Source organism: Sinohyriopsis cumingii, chromosome 6, assembly GCF_028554795.1.
Source record: "Sinohyriopsis cumingii isolate HCF-2022 chromosome 6, ASM2855479v2, whole genome shotgun sequence".
Taxonomy (NCBI): Eukaryota; Metazoa; Mollusca; class Bivalvia; order Unionida; family Unionidae; genus Sinohyriopsis; species Sinohyriopsis cumingii.
The window spans coordinates 90,061,939-90,087,069 of NC_142966.1; the positions used below are offsets into that span (position 1 = coordinate 90,061,939).

Below are 25,131 nucleotides of genomic sequence, written 5' to 3' on the forward strand. Positions count from 1 at the left end.
CTTCTGTGTCTACAAATTTGACAAATTCAAAGCTGAATTGTCACTATGTTGGTGGACCTCTGGTACACAGATTTCACAGATGTAATAAAATCTGCTCTATCATTGAGTACATACTATATCTTAACCTGGAGTTTTGCAATAAGCCTTGCAATGTTTATAATGGCAATAAAACTTGTATAACCCTTGAGTATTGTCACCTACATTGCTGGAGATTTACACAGAGGAAATCAATAGATATGTACAGCAGTTTCCCCAAACTGTCATAAAAATAAAATGGCTGAACTTCATGGTGACCAAACAAAGTAGTGTACTTCAAGATATTTAGAAATGTTAGATTACCATCTGCATGTACATGTTAAATCTGGTCAATAAGAACTAGTTAGAGTAAACAATGTGGGCCAGTGATCCAGCTGTTGTATTACAGGTGATTTTCAACCCACTTTTTCTTCTTTACTCAAACTGCACAGGACTTGTTTACTTGTTTAATCATTCACCCTTTATTTATTGTCACTACATAAATTTACTTTGACTAATTAAATTATATCCCATGACAGGCTAATAGATCTGTAACTTTATTATTACAGTAAAACCTGTCTTGAAAGACCACCCCATCTGCCAAAAAATAATGGCCTCTCAAGACAGGTCATAACACTATATAACCAATAAATGTGCAAGGAGAACCTGGTCTCTCAAAACAGGTTTTGATGTATTCAGTTCTTTTGGAAAATGTCGGTATACAATACCCAAAAAACTTTGAGCCAATAAAACTGCATAAACTAAAAGAATATGTTTGAAGGTGGATCAAAATATAATAATGTGTAAAAACGCAATGACCTTCTTGGAATAATTTTTGGGATTCTCTGATAGAATTTTCAAATGATGTAGAATAACATTACTCATTCCAAGTGTCAAGGTCTGAAATGTCTTGAGCCTGCAGTGCAAGAGCTATCAGAATGCCTAGCCTGGGCTACCATATGCTGAATTCTGGTAGCTATCAGAATGCCTAGTCTGGGCTACCATACATTGAATTCAGGTAGCTATCAGGATACCATGTCTGGGCTACCATATGTTCAATTCAGGTAGCTATCAGAATGCCTTTTCTGGGTTACCATCTGCTGAATTCAGGTAGACTGATTGGTTACAACATATGATGACTTGGTTTTTTGTAGAGTTTTTTCTTCAAAACTGTAAAAATAAAAGATCCACAAAAGTGGATAATTGTTAATGACTTCTATCTATGAAAAAGTAAGTCATCAAGCTAACAATATCATATTAAAGTACCCATGGGCTACTAAATTTACGCTAGACTAATTAACTGTTGTCCTGATATCAGACCATGAATTAGACATTAGCTGTAGAAAAATATATGTAACGTCAATATAACTCACCCTGATTATTTGGTTCTGGTAAATTTTCCCTGGCTACTAAGTGCATCACTGTTGTTTTACCAAGATGTAACTGCAGAGCTGGGAAGACAAGAAAAAATAAAATAAAAGCTAGTATTGATAAATGAATTGCAGCAGGCCCCACTCTTTATAATTTGATTGGCTGGGCCTTCAGGGGCCACAACTTCTGTGAAAAGCTGGAAATCCAACTCATTCAAAGTCTCATCTACATAAAGGTGCATATCAAATATGGCTGAAATGGAACAGTGCTTACTAAAGTTATATGTATGTTACAGAAACAAAAGTCACTAAGATGGGAAATTGGATCACAACTCAAAAATGATGTTACTGAAGACATAAAATCATACTCATTCAAGGTTTCAGCATAATGAATCCTCATGCCAAATTTGGCTAAAACCGGTCATGAAAATGTGCAATCAGGGAGCCATAACTCTTAGAAATGCGACCAAACCTGTACAAGGCACATGTAAGTATACAAAACAGTGTTCATTATGTTCAATGGTTTTTGAGCTATGCTGGTTACATTGTTAAGAGCTACAACTCCTTCCAAAATGCAGCTGATAAGAGAAAATCCACAGGGGCATATCTAATGCTATGAAAAAATGTGCACATCAAATCACATCAGAATATGGTGAATGGTTCCTGAGCTATGATGGTTACCAAGATCTGCTAATGGAAATGCAATACAGATGGAATAATATGCAATAGCTTGACTCAGAGACAAAACCTTTAAAATACATATTAAATATAATAGGCAGTTCACTAACTAAATGGCATCCAATTACGTGTTTTTGCAAATATATGCTGATCACAATAAACATCCTATGTGAAGATATGAAGTTAACTGCTAATGATCAAAATGGAGTTGACAAGACAGAATCTATTCTAATGCATACATAGGTGTATCAGACAATGTACACAGCAAATTGTATCAGAATATGTAGAATGGTTCCCCTGCTGGTTACAAGGATGTGTGGAGATAAGTATGTGTAAGGATCTGAGCCACATGTATGTTGGCTAAATGAAGTGTGAATGGACAAAAGGATGAATGGACAAGGTAATTACATGAATTATAGGGTTCATGCATTTCACTGAGTGGACATATAAGGAAAATACTGTTATACTCAATGGCATGAGTAATTTGCTTTTCTTGCTACTTACTGAAGCCATATTCTGCCAAAATTCAAACAAGGTAAAGTCTTATTAAGTAATCTGAACTACCATGTAAAATATTTATTTACAGTCTTACTTATAAAATCTCAACTTTTCATATCAAGAATGAAACAACTCACATCTACCACAAATTGGCAAAGTGGATTAATCATCTTAAAATGGAATTGTTTCATGTTCCAAAACAGTGTAAAACTGACAGCTTTAGCAAACAACATCAAGGTTCAAGTCTCCATGGCAAAGCCTTCCTCAATGTTGGATACAAAAGAGGCAACCCCACATAAGGGGTGAAACGATACACCTGTGCAGCGCACCAATATGATTCATGATACACAGCCTATGATACAATATCAATACACATATTAACTTGATGGTCATTCCATCTTTAGAAGGTCCATCAGTGTTAGGTGGTGCCTTTATATGTGATTTACTGACTGTATTTTCAGTATGAAGATTACAGAGAGACAGACATACTTGGCACCTATTTATATGCTATTTTCATCCATGACAACACAACAAAAATACATTCAAACTGACTATCTGTTATTTGTCTGTGATTTGTATTTTAGGTCAGATAAGGCTGCTCCATCTGACCAGATGCAGGAATCACTTTGGCCACCAGACAGAAGTATTTTGTTCAAAATACAGTATTTTTACTTCCTAATTTCATTTTTTCAATCTTATTTATTCCGTTTATCTTAACCCCAATGGGGAAATAGTTTTGTAGCACACGATCCTGCAGGGCTAAATTGTTTAACTCATTAATACCTGGAGGTTTTTGTCATTTTTGCATGAAATACTAGTAGGAAACACATTTTGTTGACTATTTCTGAATACATCATAATACACAGACTTCCTAGTGATTTCCCATTAACCTAATGCCCATAAGCAACAGGGTAAAAATTAGATTTTTTTTTTGTTCCTTAATGGACCCATCATTTTCGTATCAAGACCACTCTTTATTCCAAATACCCATCTTATCCTACTTTTTGCAAAGGTTCATCTGTCTGTGTGCAGTTCAGACTGGTCTGCTTTGTATCTGAGGCCAAAAAGTATAAAATCCAGGCACAAAATCGGATTCCGACCTCGGGCGAATTTTGGGTGGGGAAATAATCGGGTCCAAAAAATTAGGTTTTTCCCTCTGTATTTTGTAGTGCTACTAGAACTTCCTGATTATTTGGTATCATTGTAGAGCTATATATGTCTACCTTTCTATACTACAACCCACTTTAGTGTATCATACATGACCTTGACGATACAGAACTCGGCAGTAGGTTACTACCTCCTGCCACATAAATGCAACGCCAGGGGTTAATGAGTTAACAAAAGAAATGAAAATTGCTTTTTACTTTTAAATTGAATTTATTTTATTTTGGCTTGGTATTCAGCCTTTTCAACATTTGCTGAAAGGATATTTGACCAGCATGCTGTCTATATTTGTCCATCCAGCATGCACAATGGACTAAAATTTTCAAGCTCAAAATCAACCAAAGGTATCTCCACTAGTACTTTTCCCAGCTCCAATAATCTGATATACAGTGTACTTCATAACTTGAAAAACTGAGTTTGCCTAATAATACCAGGTCAACCCAGGTCTGTTAACAAGATATTGAGAAAAAAAGGGGGGAAAAGCAAATAGTAATATAGCATAAATTTAATAGGTTTTCTTCTCTGTCAGAGTAAAAGTCCTTTTAATGCATTTAAACTCTGCATATTTATGAGGACTTTCTTCTTACAATTACTAGTGCTCTCATCCATGTTCAAATTGATATATGTATTTTCTCAGCCATTTTTGTTCAAACCTTTTGCAACATTGTGTATTATATAATATGATGTAGTTTTCCATTCATTGTGTAGCCACAAAGGAATTATTGGGTCAGGTGACATGGCTTTTGTCAGATCCACCAGAATTGGTGCATGGCACAATGGTCTATCTTATTTCTATGACTCTTGTCTCTCTCAGGAAACATAGCAATAAATGTTATTAAGATTTTAACTGTATAATTGTTTTACCCCAAACTTAATCAGTTGGCTTTTGGTTCAGATTCCCCTTATCCTCAAGAACACATTGCACATCTTAAGAAATGGCACAAAGACAAATACACACCTCAGTATTTGAAAATCTATAACACACAGGAACTAGCTATGAGGTTGTGGCAGTATCTGGTATTGGTAGCTGGTATTGGGTTGCCAAAGTCCTCCAGGTTCATCACTAAATTGCTTCAATAGCCTGACAATGCTGCAGTATTTTTTCTTATTCAAACATGTCACATGATTAGTTGATCAGATATGCTCTTAGAGCAACAATGCAATGCGAAGGCCATAATTAATTGCTACTGCCACAATTATTTTGCTCTGTACACAAATTACACAATGCCTGTCTGGCTAATCATATATCACAAACAAGTCATTGAGTTTACTGTCACTGCTTCATTGTAACCAGCCTTCACATCATCTCAAGGCCATGCTCAAGCCATCTGAACAAGAAAGTGTTTTTCACATCCTTACAATATCCTTCACCCTCACTTTTTTGTTGGACAAAATAACCCTTTTCCTCCAATTATTTTGCTTCAATTTTTTCAGCAGCCATTTTCTTTCCAAACAGAGCAATAATTTGAGAAGCACTGTTTGATTAGTTCAAGATTTACTTTCATTCATGTTGATTAATCACACCAGCAGAATGTTTTGGTAAGGAAAATGTTGCAAAACATGGCCAGTAGATAGATGAACATTACTGTTATCTATAAACCAGATTAGATGCCCCCCCCCCCCATACATTTATTCTAAAATTTGTGTCAATCTAAACAATGATCTTGGTGAAAATTAAATCCATGGACCAGTTAAATTTTTTCTCAGCCCTGGGTTTGCTGTGGTATTCAAGGTCCCCAGAAATAAGAGATAAAGACAAACTGTCAAGGAAGTCTTGGCCTGTAAAGTTCCCAACAATTCTAGGATTTTGTTAATCCTTTCTGGGAGAACATGAACCCAATCCAGAGAGGCAAGGAAATTCATTCCTATGTACATGAAATATTGAAAAGGAATGAGATCTGATTTCTCTAGTTTGGGAATGAGTCCCGAGTCATTACAAACCAACAGTGAGTCATGTGAAGTAATGAGGACTGTTTGCTGCTATTATGCAGCAATCAGTCAAAGTACTGGATGTGATGCATCCCCAGATACCTCGAGTTTACAGCCTCCTGCAACTCTGGTGAGGACCCTGGGCATTGAGGCTAGACAGAATGGCACAACTCATGACTGAATATCTCCTGTTCATTACTGAAAACTGATAGTATTTCTTGTGCAGAGGAAAGATCGAAATGTTGAATATGCACATTGAAGGTTGATGGAAACTGCCAAATTCTATAGTTCTGACAGAGTTGAAAACTGATGCCACATTTTACATCTTGAAGGCCTCCTCTTGCTGTAATAATTTTCTGTTACAACTTTATGCACTTAAACTAAGTAACAGAAAAAAGCGAAAGATAAGTTTTGTAAAATTAAACAAAATAGTCTATCTTCCTAAAAATACAAGTGAAAATTTAAAATGAAATTATGGTATTTTGAATAAAATCCCAAATAGCCCTAAAAGTTATATCACATGTCCAAAAACAGAGTATTCCAAATGAATTCCAGTGGTGTTCCAAATAAATTCCAATCTTGACTGTGCTGATTTACCAATAGCCTGAAAGTGTTGCTGTACCATCAGTATTGATAAACAAAAATGACATAATCCAAAATGTCTCTAAAGGAATTCACAAAATAGTGATTTAGTCCTGAAGTAAAAAAGTACTTTGAAATTCCATTGATAGTTGAAATAAATAAATCCTCTCAAATTAAAACTGAACATAACTAAAAGACTGATTCCACTTTGGATGTTAATGTACAAATGAGTTAATTCTAATATAAACAAACCTAATATTAAACCTTGGACACAATTAAAGAACCCAGATAAGGGTCATCTTAAAAGAAACTTTCCACCAAACTGTAAACAACAAACTGGACATCAATCCATTCATGTAGACTATGCATACAAAACACGTGATACGAGTGTCCCATACGGCTTTTCTTATGCCCAAACTTACCTATAATTGTGATATCTGAAAAGAAACTACAGATTATGTATAATAACATGGCTGCATCAGTCTCATCATCCTTACTACTTACATACTAAGCTGCCTGCCTTTTAGCAGCTGTCTGGTCTGTAGGATAAATCCATGAGCATCATAAATGGTTAACTGAGTGAGAGCTACTCGAGTTAGAGCACATTATATCTATGTTTTAAACTATGTAATTTAATTTGAAATAAAATTTACAACACTTGTCAAAGTTTATTTTGGAATTTGCATTATAATAAAAAGGACATGGAGTCCATGAAATTCCACCATTTCTGCAACCAAAGTAGGTGACCACTACTTTGTTTTTTTGGCACATCTGTTCGTTTAAGCTACCAATGACTGGAATATTTCTTTGGGAAAAGATTGTAAAAAGAAATTTATCTCCCTTGCATTTTCACTGAATCTTTGTAAAATTGTCCACATGTACTGGCCCCATGTGTTCTGATGACACAACATCACTGGGTGTTTCATCTTCAGATTCAGATAGATCTGAAATGTCAGGTGCCAAAACAGGACTTACACTAATGTCTGATCCTTTGTTTTCAATCTGACTGTTCAAGTTGATGTAATTTGCAATGTCATCACTTTCAGAACTTGAGTCTGAATCATCTAAACACATCAATGTTGCCATTTGTTTCAGTGCAGTTTTCAGTGGAAATTCCCACTTATAGGCTGCAGAACTACTAATAGAACACTTTCATCATTTTATGTAAGGACTACTTTCATTGGCTAAATATTGTTAAAATGACTTGATGTTTGCATTTTGATCTAATGCAAGCTTTGTTATGCAACATCTATATGTGTCTCTGGGGTTTCCCAACCCTTGGCTGGAAATGCATGTATGAGCCAACTGGGACAGAAAGAGTATTGTTAGTAACTTGTATATGCATCACTGGGGATACAAGGCTATTTTTAGTGTCGCAGATATGCATTAGCAGAAGGTAAAGAGTTAATAATGCTCACGGCATTAATAACAATAATGATACTAATATATGAACCCTCGGACAACATGGACACATGCAAGTGTAAATAATGAATGGGTAAGTTTGAAGATCCATTAGTAATTATACATATTCCTACAAGTAACTTCAAACCTAGTAAAGGAAGGATAGGTGGCACATAATGTGAAATGCACTAAATAATCAAATGATACTTCCGATAAATATGGATCGACGGATAACTTTTTGCTAACAAGAAATATGAATATCAAAAGTCCTGTTACAGCATAAACATCACTAGGTAATTTCCTGAAGTTAGTATTTTTTCCATGTCTGACTTAAGATATTGTCTGAAAAAAAAGAATGAGGATGTGCTACTGAACATGGGATGATGACGCAGGACAGACTGGGACTTTGCATGTGTTCTAGGAACGTATAGAACAGGACGATAGTACATCTAGCACAGACAAGGTTTTACCATAACAGAAACAATAAGCTTAACAATTGTGAAATTAAAAAGTTAATTTCTCTTATTGATTTACCACCATTAATATATTTGTATGCATGGGTGTATTTGTTTTATTTTATGCATTCATGTATTTTATAACTATTCAAACATTTGTTATATGGTTCATATAAAATATATGAAAAAGATCTACTTAAGAGAAACAAAAGTGAAAATATCTGGAAAATAATTATCTCTCTAACACCGTGAAGGATAGTTGTTTTGTTTGCCCATGCAGTTTATTCTCAAAATATTTTCATTTTTTTAGCACAAAATTTTGTAGAAAAAACATTTTTACTCAGTAATTATCATTACTGTCAAATCTATGCTAAATACCTCTGCTTTAATAGATATAATGTGCCTTAAAACATAAATTTTATTCTATGTTTTGATACTCTAAAAAAATACTAGTATTAGGTAATAACAGTCATTTCAGGACTATTCCACGGTATTTATGGAGTATCATACAAGTAATATGATTTATCCAATTCTTGTGCTGACAAATCAAAAACTGTCAAAATAAAACTAATATTTTCTGATAATCTAGCTCTAGCACAAGAACTTTCAATTCTGTGGCACATTTCCAAGGTTTCTTTACACTATGGGATCAACTAAGGTTTTGGGATTCAAATGTACTGGCTCCAGAACAGAAAAAAGTACAAAAAGAAATGATGAAGAATTTCAGAACAGGTAAAAAAACAATGTTTCAAAAGGTGAAACTACTGAAATTAATTTGCTCTTCTGGTCTGAGCATAATATAACATTAAAAGTACTGACATGATACCAAACCATTATAAAGGAGTACTCTGATTAATATTCACTATCTATGGTAGTATCTGGGTAATTTAAAACAAAATAACTCACCTCCTAATGTTACATTTCCATGTAGAAATCTTCCTTGGTATATAAGTCTCAAAATGTTGCTCTCTGGTAACTTTTCTTCTGCCCATTCTGAGATAAAATATATGAACCATTACATGTTTGATAAGATTTTGGAACTTGCTTCCAGGACCCCCAGTTTCTGGTCTCTGGTTAAAGATTTTCCAAATTTGGGCCACTGTTTTCTATGTACCCAATTACAACTTTTGAAGAAATATAGCGAGGACATACATTTTCAAAGCCAAAAGAGAACTCCAATTAAGCAAAATATTAATTAAGTGGCATTTATTTGGGCGATTAGCCTTATGAATCCTCAAAGTAACATATCTCACTGCTTGAATAATTCCCCCAAAATGTCATCTATTATTGCCTTACATTAAAACACCACAGGGGGTGAGGCTTAATATACGCCAATTTGATTAATATGCTTTCATTTTAACACCATTTATAATTGAGAAACAGCATTCAATTAACAGCACTGTGCTTGTTTTTATGCCATTACTAATGCCATTTAGAAGTTTAATTTACCCAAGACCTTACTCAATTTACAAGTATCCTGTGGGGAAAATTACTTTCAATGTATACCATAACCTCAGGAATGTATCTATGGCATTATCAAGTGTCACCTGTATGTTATGAATGAAAGCAATTCTTGTGAATTTTCCAGTAAATCATGCTAGAAGCCATATAAAAGATCAACTGAGATGCAGAACAAGTGACGCATGTAAAGAAGTGACTTCTATCAAAGAGATCTTAAAGAAAGGTGGACCAGTGAATTAGTAGTAGTTGTAGTAGTAGAAGTAGTAGTAGCAAGCTTCCTGCTTATACCTGTAGGCCAGTTGTTATAAACATAGTCTGTAATATCTGCTGCAGCATCATTGGGGGTGAATAAAAACTCTTTTGTTTTACCACTAACAAGAATCAGTCGAAGATTAATCTGCAAAGAAAAAAAAAATGTCAACAGCAGCTTGAAATGTCTCAGCTGAAAGAATATGGCATTTTAAATTTCTGTAGCCTAAATAAATAATAACTACATGTATAGCTGTTTAAGATGGCAAGGCTCACAAATACCGATTCTGTAGCACATTTTTTCAGCTGTTGAATAAACCCTGCAATTAGGTCAGTGACCGCTTATGCAAAATATATCGTCATCCCAAGGTGTACCTCACTGTTACAATTCAAACTAAATAACAGAAAAGAGTGAAAAACAACATGGTTTGTAAAATTCAACTTTTAAATGTGCATCACTGATTTTTGATCAAAGAATTTCCAAATGCTTTTCATGTGATCTTTCCAAGTGTCATTGTAGATGATGATGTCATCAATGTAAGTGTCACAGTTATCTAGACCAGATGTAATCATGTACATTAAATGCTGTAAACACTGAAGGAGAACCTTTCATCCCAAATGGCGTCACTTTATATTGATCCATCTGGAGTTAGGAATATCAAAATCTCCTTTGCTCTTTCACTGAGTGGAATCGCTGGAATCCTTTCAAAAGGTCAAACTTGGTGACAGTTTCCAATTTTGCCAATGCAGAAAGCGATTTCTTGGCAATGGAAATGAATTTCTTTGGGTGATACTTTTCACTTTTCTATAGTCAGTGCACATTTGGAAAGTATTATCTGGTTTCATTAACAGAATACATAGTGAGCACCTGTTACTTTTACTTGGTTCTATGAAATCACTCTCCTCCAAATACTGAATTTCTATTTTCAAACATTCCAGTTGGAGAGAATATATCCTGTAAGTATGCTGTTTCACAGGTATTGAATCTGCAATTTTCGTCATGGTAGATATTATTTATTTGTGTTAGAAAATCTGGACACAAGTACTTATATTCAAATAATAGTAGTTTTAGATCACGCATTTCTTGTGGATGTAGATGTGAAAGTTTCTGGTCCAGATTGTTCCTAAATATCTGAATTCTGAAGACTGGTTACACCAAAGTAGACACAGACTGCATTCCATCATTTAAATCCTCACTGTGAGGGACAGGTACAATTAAATTGGCTGAATGATTAACAAGGATGTTTCTATCAATATACTTCTGTAACAAATTTAAATGGCAAAGTTTTTTCTGTTTTCACATCTTAGAAGTGTTAATAATATAAGTTGCCTTTCTTTTCAACTCTATAAGGACCATAACACTTAGCCTGAAGAGAATTTGGAGTTATGGGCAAGACAGCCAGAACTCTATCACCAGGATGAAAACTCCATCTGTTTGCATTTTTGTCTTACTTTCATTTCATTTTTGACATATTAGAGTGAAGATCACTTCTTCTAACTTCACTAGCCTTTGACAACTTGTGTCTGAATTCATAGACAAGGTCAAGAAGATTATTCTCTGAAGTTTCAGTTGAAAGAAGTTTCTTTTGATAACTTCAACAGTCCACTGACTGTAAGTCCAAACACTAGTTCAAAAGGACTAAAACCTCACAATTCTTTAGCTGATGCTTAACAGCAAACAACAAGTAACTGAATACCCACATCAAACCTGTTTATGTATTAAAGCAATACGACCAAACCATATTCTTCAAAGTCTGGTGAAATCTTTCTAAAGTGCCTCTGACTTTCAGGCTGATAAGCAGAAGACTTAAAATTACTGGATGCTTAATTCATGCATAACTTGCAAGAAAAATTCTAAACATAAAACTTGATCCCTGATAAGATTGGACGGATTTGGGAAGGCCAAATTGTGTTTAAAAAACCCAAAGAAACCCTGTTCTTTTACTATGGTTTTAGTTTCTTGTGGATGCACACATTATGGTCAGCAACTAATTGTCGCCTGACTTGGTCTTATGTAAGAGACCAATACATTCTACCATTATTCTACTGAATTGTTCATCAATTGCAGGAACTAAAGACATCAAAATTTAAGGAAATTTCTACTGGGTACCCATCAATCATAATGGTCAGTTACCCTTTTACTCGATCAAAGGGAAAGTATATTAAATATGAACCTGAACTGCTTTGTTGTAGGTTCACATATGCCAACCCTCAAGAGATTTACAGCAATGTACAATCTGCATATCACCCTTGCCACAGTACTGAAACTACTCTTCTAAAAGTAGTTAATGACATTCTCTCTGCATTAGATAGCGGAAAGATTACAGTCCTCACCCTCCTTGATTTGTCTGCAGCATTTTGACACAACAGACCATGATATATTACTTCACCATCTCCAGCATGTATTTGGCATTAATGATACAGCCTTACTGTGGTTCAAGTCCTACTTGGTCAACAGGACACAAATTGTATCTGCAAATGGAATACACTCCAGCCCAGTTGATATATGTTGTGGTGTTCCACAGGGGTCTGTTCTTGGACCTGTTTTCTTCATTCTGTACACTCAGTCGCTCTCCAGTATCATAGATCATCATCCAGTGTATCACCAATTATACGCTGATGACACCCAAATATACAAATCTAGCCACCCAACTGAAGTTGATGCTACCATCCAAGGTGTAGAGAGGTGCATTTCTGATGTGAAATCATGGATGACTTGTAACAAGCTGCAGATGAATGATAATAAAACTGAGGCCATTCTGATCACAACACAAAGACTTTCTCATTCACATCCTTTACCTCAAACAATAAATATCAGCAACGCCAACATTAAATTCACACAATCAGTACGAAACCTAGGTGTTACTCTGGACAGTACTCTCACACTGCACCAACATGTCATGAACATATGCAAGGCTGCATATCTTGAGCTGAGATGCATCAGCTCAATTCACAAATATCTTTCAGTTGATGTCACTAAAACACTTGTGGGTTCATTAGTACTTTCAAGACTGGACTATTGTAACTCAATTCTGTCTGGTTCATCTCAACATCTACTCCAGAAACTTCAAAACACGGCTGGTCGGATCATACTTAGAGTACCACGATCAGAGCACACCTCCCTGCTGCTCTGTACCCTACACTGGTTTTCCATTCAATCCAGAATCAAACACAAAATTTGTTCTCTGTGCTACATTTCACTGTTGGACTCTAGTCCAACATACCTATCTGACCTCACCCATGTGTACACACCAGCAAGATACTTACGCTCCTCTTCTGACAATCATATACTCATTATTCCCACTATGAAAACAAAGTCATATGGACAACGTTCTTTTGCATACCAGGGCCCAGCAACGTGGAATGAATTGCCCACTGAACTCAGACACAAAGACACAGTGATCACATTCAAGAGGGCTCTCAAAACTCACTTATTTCGACTGCAAGAACAAACTTAAAGACCTAATAATGTTTCCTACCTGAAATATTCCCAGCATGTTTTTTATTTTTTAATGTTTTTTTAATTTCATGTTTGTTTTTGTAATAATATTATTATGTTTTTTTTCTTATAGGTGTTGTCTAATGTTGTAAAGCACTTACAGCTTCTAAAGATTAGGCGCTATACAAAGTCCTCATTATTATTATCATATATGTACTATACAATAATACAAAGTAAGTCGCAAATAGGTTTCATTTGTCATTTTGCATTGGCCAATGAGAGAAGTATTACATTTAGCGAGTTGCACTCACATATTCAAACATGATTTTGGTCTTCCAAAAAAACAAGCTGAAAAAATTGTAAGGGGGGTTTGGGGGCCCTCCCCCAATGTGGCCTTGAGGGGCAGTGCCCTAGATTGAGTGGTCCTGTGTGCCAGAGGCCCCCTGCCAAAAACACATTTTATACTCATAAAAAACGTCTCCTGGTGCAACTAATGATCATAAAATAAACCAAAATAATCATTTGAAAAACTGATAAACTTACTAAAAATGTTCAACTTTACCTCAATAATTTCACAATATTTATTGTCACATGAATTTGTTCTCCAATACTATTGATGCTGAAGTTATTTCATGTGCATGCCAGTGTTCACATCGTAATTAAGTCCCAATAATTTGTCAATTTTTGCAACAAACATATTATACTTCTCTCTTTTCATAACAATTCTGTAAAATAAACACCCAAGTACATCAACTATATACAAATAATCCCATACATTCACTTGTCTTTTTCTCCAAAGGACACAACTTATTGATATGTCAGTTGAACTCTTTTTGCGGCTTTGGCAAAGATTTCTTTAGCCTTCCTTTTTGTCACCACTGGCATTTTTGGCTCAATGTGCAATTGTTTCTTTTCCTTCTCATTGAGAGCCTTGTTCATTTCAAGCTGGTGCTTGTATTGGTGACATGCAGTGCACATATTTTGACAGAGGGCTACATCTGTTCTCTCGTGCAAGAAATTTTTCTTCTTATAGTAATTAACTGCACTTTTTCCAGATGCCTTCTGAGCTTTGATTTTTTTCCTTATACAGCTTCTTTTGTGGGTGCTGTTTCAAACTCTTCCAACTGTGATTCAGATCTTCCATTACACGAAGATTCATTGGATGAATTTAAACCTTTGACCAATCAGAATACTCTTTACGAGAGTCATGTGCTAAATAATATATGGAACAAATAATTTACAGGGGTTGTTGGAGAATGGGACTGGACAGAGCTTTTTTTTTAAAAATCAGATCAAAGATGATATAAAAAATGGACTATACCATGAAAAATCTGATTCAAGTCAGGAAAAAAGCAGAATTCCACTCTAAATGGAGAAAAATCATGTCTGCATATTATGCGATCGTGGCAATGTCAAGCGGTAGCATGGCAAATGGTAATGCATTTATTAAAGGTATGATAGCAAGCCAAACTTTGGACAGGCATACAAAGTTGCATGCCTCAGCTAAGCATCGGTACCAAATTTATTATGCTACACAAAGTCTGGCCTGAAATATCAGCACTGATTCTTAAATAGGTTGCATGAGAAAAATGAAGTATCCTCCCTTGCATTATTATCTAGTACATGTATGACAAGTAAATCATAAGCAACGATACAAGCCCTTGTGATGTCGAATAAATGTGGACACGACACAAGCCTCGAATTCTAATTGTTATTCTGTGTCTCGATCTGAACTTGGAAACTTTTATAAGGGGCATCTGGTGCATCCAGTTGTTCATTTTATTACCCAGGCAATTGTCAATGGGCAGGTATCCATTAGCATCTTTAGCATGAATAGGTTGCAGATGAGCCTGCGATATCTTCTGATTGGGGTTTCCTACCATTTAACAAAGATCTTCAGTATTTACAAACATCACTTTCAATTTTCTGCCATTAAAAATATTTCACAATCTTGTGATAAGTCCTATTCACTCCTAAATGACCATCCAAGGAAGTTTCGTGGGCTAATCTATCAAGAATTTCATGTTGATAGGACTTAGGAACAACAATATGATAGCTCACTGACCACTCGTCACCAACAGGTACCTCCCATTTCCATTTTCTCATAAGGACCTCATTTCTCACAAATAACAAATTGGTATTTGAGGGGCTTAAGTTTCACTAATAGCCCTCTTAAACAAATAAAAGATATCTGGATCTTGTTCTTGTTCGACAATGAAAATTTTGTTTTTGTTAACCTAATTAGGAGAAAGAGAATGACAGATAGAAACAGTGATCAATACCTCTTGACTGATCAATACCAGGAGTAAAAGTGACCATATCAAAAGACTGACCAGTACATGTGACAGCTAAAGGAAGAATTTCCTCATTAACATATATTTGCCAAAGATCTAGTAACTGCACAGGCTGGGTATAAATCAGGGATTTCATATTCAAAAAGATCTACTTTTTGATCCAAACAAGACTTCTCAGTTACAAGTGGATTAACCACAACCTTATCTCAGGCTAGGCCAATGCCTAGTAATAAACGAATACACTCGATGAATAAAGTCACTGTTCCAACTGTCATGGGTCCTGATCAAATCTGATGACAAATTTCTACAACGGAGAGGAACATTAATAAAGTTGCACTCTACTTCCTGAAAAATAAAACTTTCACTAGAAGAAAACTTTTCAGATAAAGGCAAAGTACCTGAAAATAAAAGACTCTGAGAAGCTAATGTGTCCCATAATATTTTAAAAGGATAAGATTAGCAGGGTCACTAACAAGTGAAACAGAATCTATCGACATGAATGGTTCATAATTCTCCATAATAAAATTAGAATGGGGTTTGAGTAACCCAACAAATGTATTGCATTCAATATATGACCATGACCTCTTAGAAATAAGAGCATTTGGAATAGATATGTCTTTATTCTTTTGCCTATTTTCCAATCTGAAGCAATCAGAAAAAAAATGTGTCCTTTCTTCATACAATAGGTGCATGTAGGAACATAAGGATTTCTGATCAGTCTTATCAGAAGTCTGATTCCTAAAGGTTGAGACAGATTGAGATTTGGAATTGCTCGTACAAGACCAAGTTGGTTTTTTACCCAAAAGCTGCTAAGAGAAAGACTTACTGACTAAAGAAACTTTGTGAATCAAGGAATAACTGTCAGCTGTATGAGATGCATTTTCTAATGTTACAACCTCTTACTCTTCAATGTAGGTCTTAACATTACTATGAATGCATTTCTTGAACTCTTCAGCTGATATGAGCTTGATCAGTCTTCTTGGCCGAGTATCATTTATCAAATAATTATTCTTTTCCCCATGCAAATTCAACATAGGTCAGTCCAGTTTCTTTTCTATAGTTCCTAAACCTTTGTTGATATGACTCATGCACTAAATTGTAACCCTTGAAGATACATTCCTTAAGCATATCATAATTAGCACTTTGTTGCACCAACAGTGAATTGTAGTACTTCATGAGCTTTGCAAATACGTGTACTTTGTAACAATAAAGTCCAATCTTCTCTTGGCCATTTCAAATTTTCAGCAATTTTCTCAAAATGAGGAAAATACTGATTTACTTCTTTTTCACTATAACAGGGTAATAACCTAATATTTCTGGTAACATCAAAACCTGAACTTGTGTGTAATGGGGGGGGGGGGCTGCTTTCTGCTTGCTAGTTTTAGTTCTTTTAGTCTAAATTGCATTTCCACTACTTCTTGCCTTTCCATTTCTCCTCTCCTCTTTCTCCCTGCATCTGTATTTCCCTCTCTTCTTTTTCTGTTTGCATTTGCATTTTTCTCTCCTCTCTCTCCTGTTCCACTTTCTGCAACTGTAGTTCTCTTTCTCTTTCCTGACTTTGGCTTTCCATCATTTCTTTTTTTTTAAAACAAAGTCTTAACTTTAAAACATTCAGACAAGGGAAGAGTTTTGTTTACAAATCACTCATTTTCAGAGGGGGCCCCGAGTGGCCGAGTGGTCTAAAGCGCTCTTCGTTACGGATCACTGCCATCTCACCTCTGTCTGCGGCTGTTCGAGTCTAGGATTCAGCCAATGTGGATATGTGAGAAAGCTTGCCAGTAGCTTCTCGTGGGTCGGTGGTTCTTTCCGGTGTTTTCCCGGGTTCTTCCTCCACCATTAATACTGGCCGCCATGTATAGCCTATCGTGTGCTGAAAAATGGCGTTAAACCCAACAACAACAACAACAACATTTTCAGAGGAAAGAGTTGATAATTTAGTTGTAGTCATAGGAATATTATAAGTTAATTGTGTCCTTCTGAACTTTAAAGCAATTACATGTAGATTTATCACATTAGCAAGGAGTTGAAAGCAGTGGGTCTCAGATTGAAGCTTGGTGTTCTAGGCTTTGAATATCTACACTACAGTCCAAAAACTTTCAACATGCTGACAGTTGCTTTATGTCATGTGGACAAGCTGAAATGACCAGTTCCTAACTCAGCATATCAGATATTTGATGTAATGTAGGGATCCTGGTTCTCATAATTATTACATGAAATTATGTAGTGATTTTGTCTTCCTATTTATTCAGACACTCTGTGTCTCAAGGCGCATGGCAATTCAGTGGAAGTCTATCTGCTAATCTCTGTACTTCTCCTAAATCTTACAAATGAATTATTGCCAGGGCTACATAATTTAGGGACTGACTCACTCTAATCTTATACAAGTTCATATCAATATGTGATAAGCTTAAATGTGGTCATGCGGTAGCACATACAACATCTTAAAACAACATAAAAATAGCATAAGCAATATTTCAATTTTCAAAGACTTTTAAAGACCTCAGAGTAATCTGCTCGATTTTCCCAAACTTTCAAGGCCTTGAAAATGCTACCTCATTTTTCCCAAACTGTCAAAGACCTTCAAAGACCATAAAAACCATGTAACAGTAACATTACCTGCCGATTCATGATCAAAACTTGCTGTTTTATTTATAATATGGATAGATTCTTAATATGGCAAAAAATATGCTTGTTCTACTTTCAAACAACACCATCAAACACGTACGATTTTTGTTTTTTTAGAAATTCATTGATATGTGCTGGAAAGTGTTTGAGATATTCCTGAAATTATGGTCTCTCATTTTCCTGTCAGTCAACAAGGCAGCACACAACACAACGCCGTTATTTTTGCAGTAAGACGACGAACCAAAAAACAAATATCACTGTTTATCAGTGGAGACTGATTACATTTTAGGACTAGTCACACAGTACCAGACTGGCGTTTAAAATAGAAATATGCAAGAACTCTATACATTACTGAAAACTGTGAATAAACTCAGACACACCGAAAACAAAATTCTTCATTTATAAACGTGAAAAATATTGCAGATATATGACCTAGACCTATGCATAATTTGAAGTATCGGACACGATCATGATCAGAATACTATATTCTGTAGATATAATAATGGATCATATAAACACGTCATTTAACTTCGTAAATAGATTGTGTACTTACTTTGTCTAAGGGTGTACTTTTCGATCCCATGGTCAAGGGAGATTCACAAGAATGTTTTAGTATGGGTCGGTAAAAGACCGGACTGTTGAGTAAACACAATAGGGCCTCTCCCTATTTCAGAGCATCATTTTATCAACTGAGATTTCTTCTCAGCAAGATCGTTAAAAATGGGAAACATGGGGTTGTTTTTTTCTGTTGACTTTTCAGAACTATCTTCCTCCCACAAAGAAATTATAGAACCCCAGGCATGGCTAACGATTAGTAAATTTTTAAAGCTGACCACTGGAGTCCTGTCAGTTTCCGATGTTATGGCGGATAGTTTGGTTGAATTATGGGTAATTATAACAGGAAGTGCACTGCGCACGTGCCCACTTCTTCCAAGACGTATAGGTTGCTTGGGAAACACGTAATAACATTTTTTCCTTTTTTTTTTAGATGTTAAGTGCAAATAAACCTGATCAATCCCAGAATATAGCAAATTCTCGTAACCTCATTTGTTATATAATTAAATGAGGGGTCGTTTCGTCCACATGTCGGTTCTGTTTGGTCATTTCGTCCTAAATCATGTTTTTAAAGAGATTTTAGTAATGTTGTAGACCTTGCTAACTGATTGGGTGTGGGGGTGTGAGTGAACGTCGATTATATAAACAAATTATCCATTCTTAATGTTTCTAAACTTAATCTGCTGTAGATGGAAAATAATAGAACAAAAAAAAAAAGGAATCATGATGATTGTGATGGAACAATAAATAAATCGTAAGTAGTGTACATGTTTGCAGGTCAGAACCTCATACCTGTATGTGTATATGTTTACATCCGAATATAGAGTCAGTAGAACGATAAAAGTCGTTTGGGGGGGGGGTGCATTGTTTTTGTTGTTTTGTGGTGGGTTTTTGTTGTTGTTGTTGTTGTTTGTTGTTTTTTTTAAATTAATATTTCAATAACTAGACCCAAAAGTCTTGAAAAAGAAAAATTAAACCAGCATTATTAGTGTGCTTTGCCATGGAGTTACATCACGTATAGGAATAAGAGCAGATAAAATGTAAAATTTAGAACAAAATCACTAGAACATCAAAAATTGGGATTCAGCTACAGACTATTCATATTATTGTGTATCACCATAAAAAAATAAAATTTTACTGTTTTACTTGACCAGTCAGACAATAAATTCAATAAAGCGAAAACAAAATAATACTTGTAATTTTTCTTAATAGATCAAAAACAACGTAGGTATCTACAGATAATGCCTTTCGTATGTTTGCTAGTTTAGACTAAACAAAAATGTGTTCCAAGTTAGTTATGTCGAAGAATAATGTATCAGAGAATTAACGTGTTAAGTTGTTGATTTACAACACAAACAAATTAATATAATGCATAAGAATGTAACGCAATCAGCTATATGTGTATACAAACGAGACTATTCGATTTCATCGGTCCATGTTGGTTTGTTTAGCTAAATCGATTTTTATAAGAAAGGGTTTAAGCCTTGAAACTTATAAAATTCATTAATATGATAAAAGATATAATATATATACCACCGCATTCACTTTTGTGAACTGGCGCCTCGACTTCGATTACATTCAAGACAGGTCAACATCATATTTTCGCGTGTGTGACCAACAATACTATTCATTCTATCTACGGTAAACCGTCTTGGATTATTATTTGAATATTGCCACAACATTACTGTGTTACAGCTCGCACAATGATTGTCATGTCATTGTTCAGCGTCATGATAAATTCAGCATCGAGATCAATATCGCGTTTATTTGTTTTGTCACATTGTTTATGACTTGCTAATTTATTACTTATTACTTACTATATCATCTCCAGTACTAGCAGTTTGATTATAATTTTCCGTGAAGTTACTGATAACACTCCGCAGCTGAGATATCCTTCTCACTCAAGACACTGCGAGATATACTAAATTTGACCATTCAATACATCAATAATCCAAATGTTTGTATCAGAAATAGTTAATCCTTGTGACGATAGAATCGTTATAGCATACCCTAGAGTCCACGGAGTTTCGTCCATCGTTAACGCACTCTCAATATCACTCACATGAACTAAAACTATATCATTTAACACAAGATTTTATTTCGTTGACTCTGTCAAGGTTCCTGGAATTTCAACGTTGATATTTTGCCGTCGCGAATCTGCTGGCCGATGACACAATGGTACAGGTAGATTTGTAAACTTTACTTTATAAAACAGAAATAATTGTTGTTGAAGTGTATCAAGAAATATCCTTCTACTTGCAACTATCAAATCATCTGGCCTCCACAAATTCCTAAAATCATTCGTAGGAGTTTCCGAAATTATCTCACGCATTAATTCACACGTAAGTTTAATCTGGTTGTAGTCTGATTTATTTCTTAAGCTGTCTTAATTCTGGATCAAGCGCGCTATGACCATCAATTATCTCCTCATAATAATCTAGGAACTTATTCAGCCATTCATGTGAGATGATCCGACAAGAGGTGGTGGTTGAGCATGATATCATAACAGCAGTACACTGTACATATTTCATCCCAGATAATACTTTTTGGACTGTATTTCTCACACATTCGTTCAGGAGTCCATGTTTCTCCCTTCCATTGAAAAAGCTATGATAAGTATGAGATTTAACTCCTCATTCGTTCATTTATCTGGCGAGTCAATGTGTGGTTGTCAAAACAACCATATAACAATTTCAAAATAATTCAATCGGACATGCTCTTTTTAGCAGGACCTCATGGTCCATTGAGATAAAGAGTTTTATGTCTGGTCACAGGATCATATACAGATGGTGCTGATGACAATTCTGACATCTGTTTATTTTTGTAATAAATATCCTTGATTTCAACGTCGGAAGATTCAGAATAACTAAGTATCTTTTCTAGTTTCATTCTCCTTTCGCCCAATGATGCATCAACGCCTATGTGTAATTGTTCTATAAATCCTGTATTTTTTATTCATATAAAATGAATCTGTGGCGACTCTAACCGCGGTATCAGGAAATCTGTTTATCATCGATAATAAATTTATCGAAACGTACACGAGCATTGAAGATCTTAAATGAGTAATCTGTGGTGAGTCACCATAAGTGTAACTCACAATTGTACCTAATTTAGTTCCGTCCGATAAATTAACATTACTTCGACTTATAAATGTGTTTCTCTCCGTTGTATCAGCAATTATAACATCGAGTTCAGCATCGTCTATAATTAATCTTGTACAATGTCGTTTATGATCATATGATCCTCCTTGCGTAAGTTTACCAGTTATTTTTCTGCCAAGATCTTTCATGTATTTATTTTCAAATCAGTTATATCAGAATTTTCATCAACAGAATATTTCTATTGTTGTGGTAACCAAACTTGCCTCTGCAAACAATATGATATCGCTGCTTCACTTACTGTTAATAATTATAGCAATTTTACATCAAGCATTCACCGTAATAATACTGTTGGTGCCCACATCCTTTTCTGAAAAGTGTTTATCAAACCAGACATAACAAATCGGATGAAGATCTTAGCAAACTTAAATGATGTAATTCGTGTAAATTCAGTTTAGTAAAAATTCTGGTAAGGGTACGTTTATCGCAACTCTGGTCATCTCGTGTGTTGGATGTCCAAATTTCTAAAAGTATTTAGAACATTCTCCCATTCCAATAAAACTTCCAGGATAACATGCATCCATATCAACTGACATAATATCCTCATAACCGTATTTAGTATTCAACAATCCGCCGTGTCCGTATTCCATACAACTGCGTTTGATATCTTCAGTAAATTCCAATCGTGGTGGTTTCCATGAATATTCCTTCAGAGGAAAATGAGCAGCAACTGACGGAACGGAAAAACAATTACCCAGTAATTGCTCAGTATCATCGGTATATTTCGATGCAAGATTTTTTATTTCTTCATGGAGAGATTATGTACGATACATATTTCTATTAGGTCGTACTAATTGATCATAGTTTCCATCATCGGAACCTTGAAACAGCCACACGGATATATGATCGCTTTTACTGGTATTGCTGATAATATCACACATGTCACCATTATAGAATTTAACAGTTCGATTTCATGGAAATATTTTTATATCCAAAGTCCACGTGTGTGCTTTCTGACTAATAGTCTTTATCGAAGCTTCATTTTTTTATATTTCGATTCGTACAGAATCTCTTCAGTTAATGTCTTCACTGTCATTGGGAATCTTAATTTATTTTCCAGTTCAGCAATATATTTGACGGATGCTCCGTTATCTTGAACTCTTTCTGTCCACTTATTTACTTTTTACGTCGTAAATCCGTTAAACCGTTTCAACGTATCGCGTTTGTAAAGTGTTCTGTAATTCGCTCAGCTCCACGGTTAAGCCTTGACAATTTCATCGGTTTGATATCAACAACGCTAGGTTTATCATTCAGCGGATATATCGCATAAACAACTGCAGTCCCAGGATACGTTCTTTCATAATATGATTTTTCAATACCAGTCAACATTCCTGGTTTTGAATTTTTATTTAATGTAAGAGTATTTCCAGTGTTATGTAACCGAATAGAGTCACGTGTGTCACGGATAATCCAAGTACCGTCTAATTCGGCAATTAACTTTATTCTAAAAAAAAAGTAGCTTTGTAGAGATAATTAATAATCGTCGCTAATAAAATAATATATGATACAAGCAAAGAATACATGTAAATGGCTAACGATTGGTTCCATGATTGTTTCTTAGAATATGTCTTGCGTACTTGCGTAAATGAATTATGTGGATATCACCTATGAAGCGTACGAAGAGGGAGTCTAGGACCAAAACTGTGCATTCGATGTGGTGTTGGGGTTAGAGGTGAAACGCAGTTGTGTATAAAATGCGGTGGCAAAAGATGCAGAGAGCTAAATCGATATTATGAAGGAAAAAAATGTCACCGTTAACAACGTTACTGGAATAAGAAACGCCGAAGACTATCTTGCCAGATTTTCAAAATAATTATTCAGACAAATAATATTATTATATAAATAGAGAAAAATGATTTTGTGAAACATCCCATGATCAAGAATAATGAGGCATCTTGTGATGGTGTAATCAAGAATTGTCAACTAAACAAAGCAGTCGATTCTGTCATTATTACTGGGTATCTCATATTTAATACCGGGGGAAATAAAATTTACCTTTATCATAAATACGTGTGTGAATGTTTTCATGGACTAATCGAATAAGGGTCTTGTGATCAAATATATTTATTCAGATCCGAAAGATAATTCTTGAAAAAACTAGTCAGAATTGCAAATTTGGATGAACCTGTTGTAATGATAAGAGCGGAAAAGCTATTAAATCTCTGAGTGTTGAAACTGGCGAGGAAATAGAATTTCAATCCACTAAAGCAGATGGCAAATATTTTGATATTTGTAGGTATTCAATACACCGTATCGCAAATAATATAAACAGATCGGCGTTCTCGAAGAAATACAAACAAAAAATGACTTTTCAGTATTACACAAAGTAGGAGTTGTGGAGAGAGATGACAATATTAATCAAATCTTTCTCCGATATAGTGATTAAGCTGTTGCCCAGCTTGTTACTTCTAAATACTAAATGAATGTAGCAATTATCTTTATTCTTGTTGTTGTGTCTCAGACATTTACTACGTCGACGAATTTCTCGTTAGGGATTCTGTCATGGTGATAATTCAGAAAAAACAAGAGTCATATCGTTAGTGTGATGATCCAGGTAAAAATTCCACAGACCATTCTGTTGTAATTGTCTGGCAAGACGAAAGCACATAACTCTGTATTGACTGTAACATGGGATGAATAGAAAGATTAAATAACTATCTAACTTGTATTTTGCTACTGCTTTCACTGAATCTGTCAGGTTTCTTGTTTCCTCTACATTTTGTCAACGATATTTTGCAAGAAGAAAAAAAAAACAGAAAAATTAAAACATCGAATATGCCACGCCTGATATGTGATATACTATTGTATTTCAAAGTATTGGTTAGCTTATATGATATAAGACCCGTGTTATCATTGGGGGTCCGCCCCATTTTATCGAACTTAAACAGACAAGCACACCTTCACACCATGTCACCACATGGTGGGTGCTCTTTTGCTCTCCCCGAGATTGATCGTAGGAAGGTGTGCAGAAATTTGTTGAATGTGGAAAATGCCCTCGTATGTATGTGTTGTGCCATGAGTAGAATTAAGTGAGTGCTGTGCCATCATTCTATATATGTAATATAAAAAATAAACAGTAGCAATGATGACCTTTCAACCTCATTGAAGGATACCCCACACAAGGACATTGAGAAAGAAAATCGCCAGGAAAAAAAAGCCTCGTGAAGGGTACACCACACAACATTCAGAAAAGATGACAAAGAATGTCAGAAAGAATAGCAAAGAATGTCGACCATAAGAAAGGCCTCGAATGAAGGG

The 25,131-nt window shown here is 35.2% G+C and overlaps 1 protein-coding gene across 1 annotated transcript in view; it reads right to left on the bottom strand.

Moving 5' to 3' along the window:
- Positions 1-19,029, bottom strand: part of LOC149797417 (ubiquitin-like protein 3) — a 33,804-nt gene extending 14,775 nt beyond the window's left edge. The window contains exons 1-4 of the mRNA XM_089962207.1: positions 18,714-19,029; positions 9,842-9,950; positions 8,999-9,085; positions 1,389-1,466 (exon numbers count right to left, since the gene is read on the bottom strand). Coding sequence (XP_089818333.1) covers positions 1,389-1,466; positions 8,999-9,085; positions 9,842-9,950; positions 18,714-18,743 — 304 coding nt within the window. The 5' untranslated portion in view covers positions 18,744-19,029. The remainder of the gene's footprint in view (positions 1-1,388; positions 1,467-8,998; positions 9,086-9,841; positions 9,951-18,713) is intronic.
- Between the last annotated feature and the right edge of the window lie 6,102 nt (positions 19,030-25,131).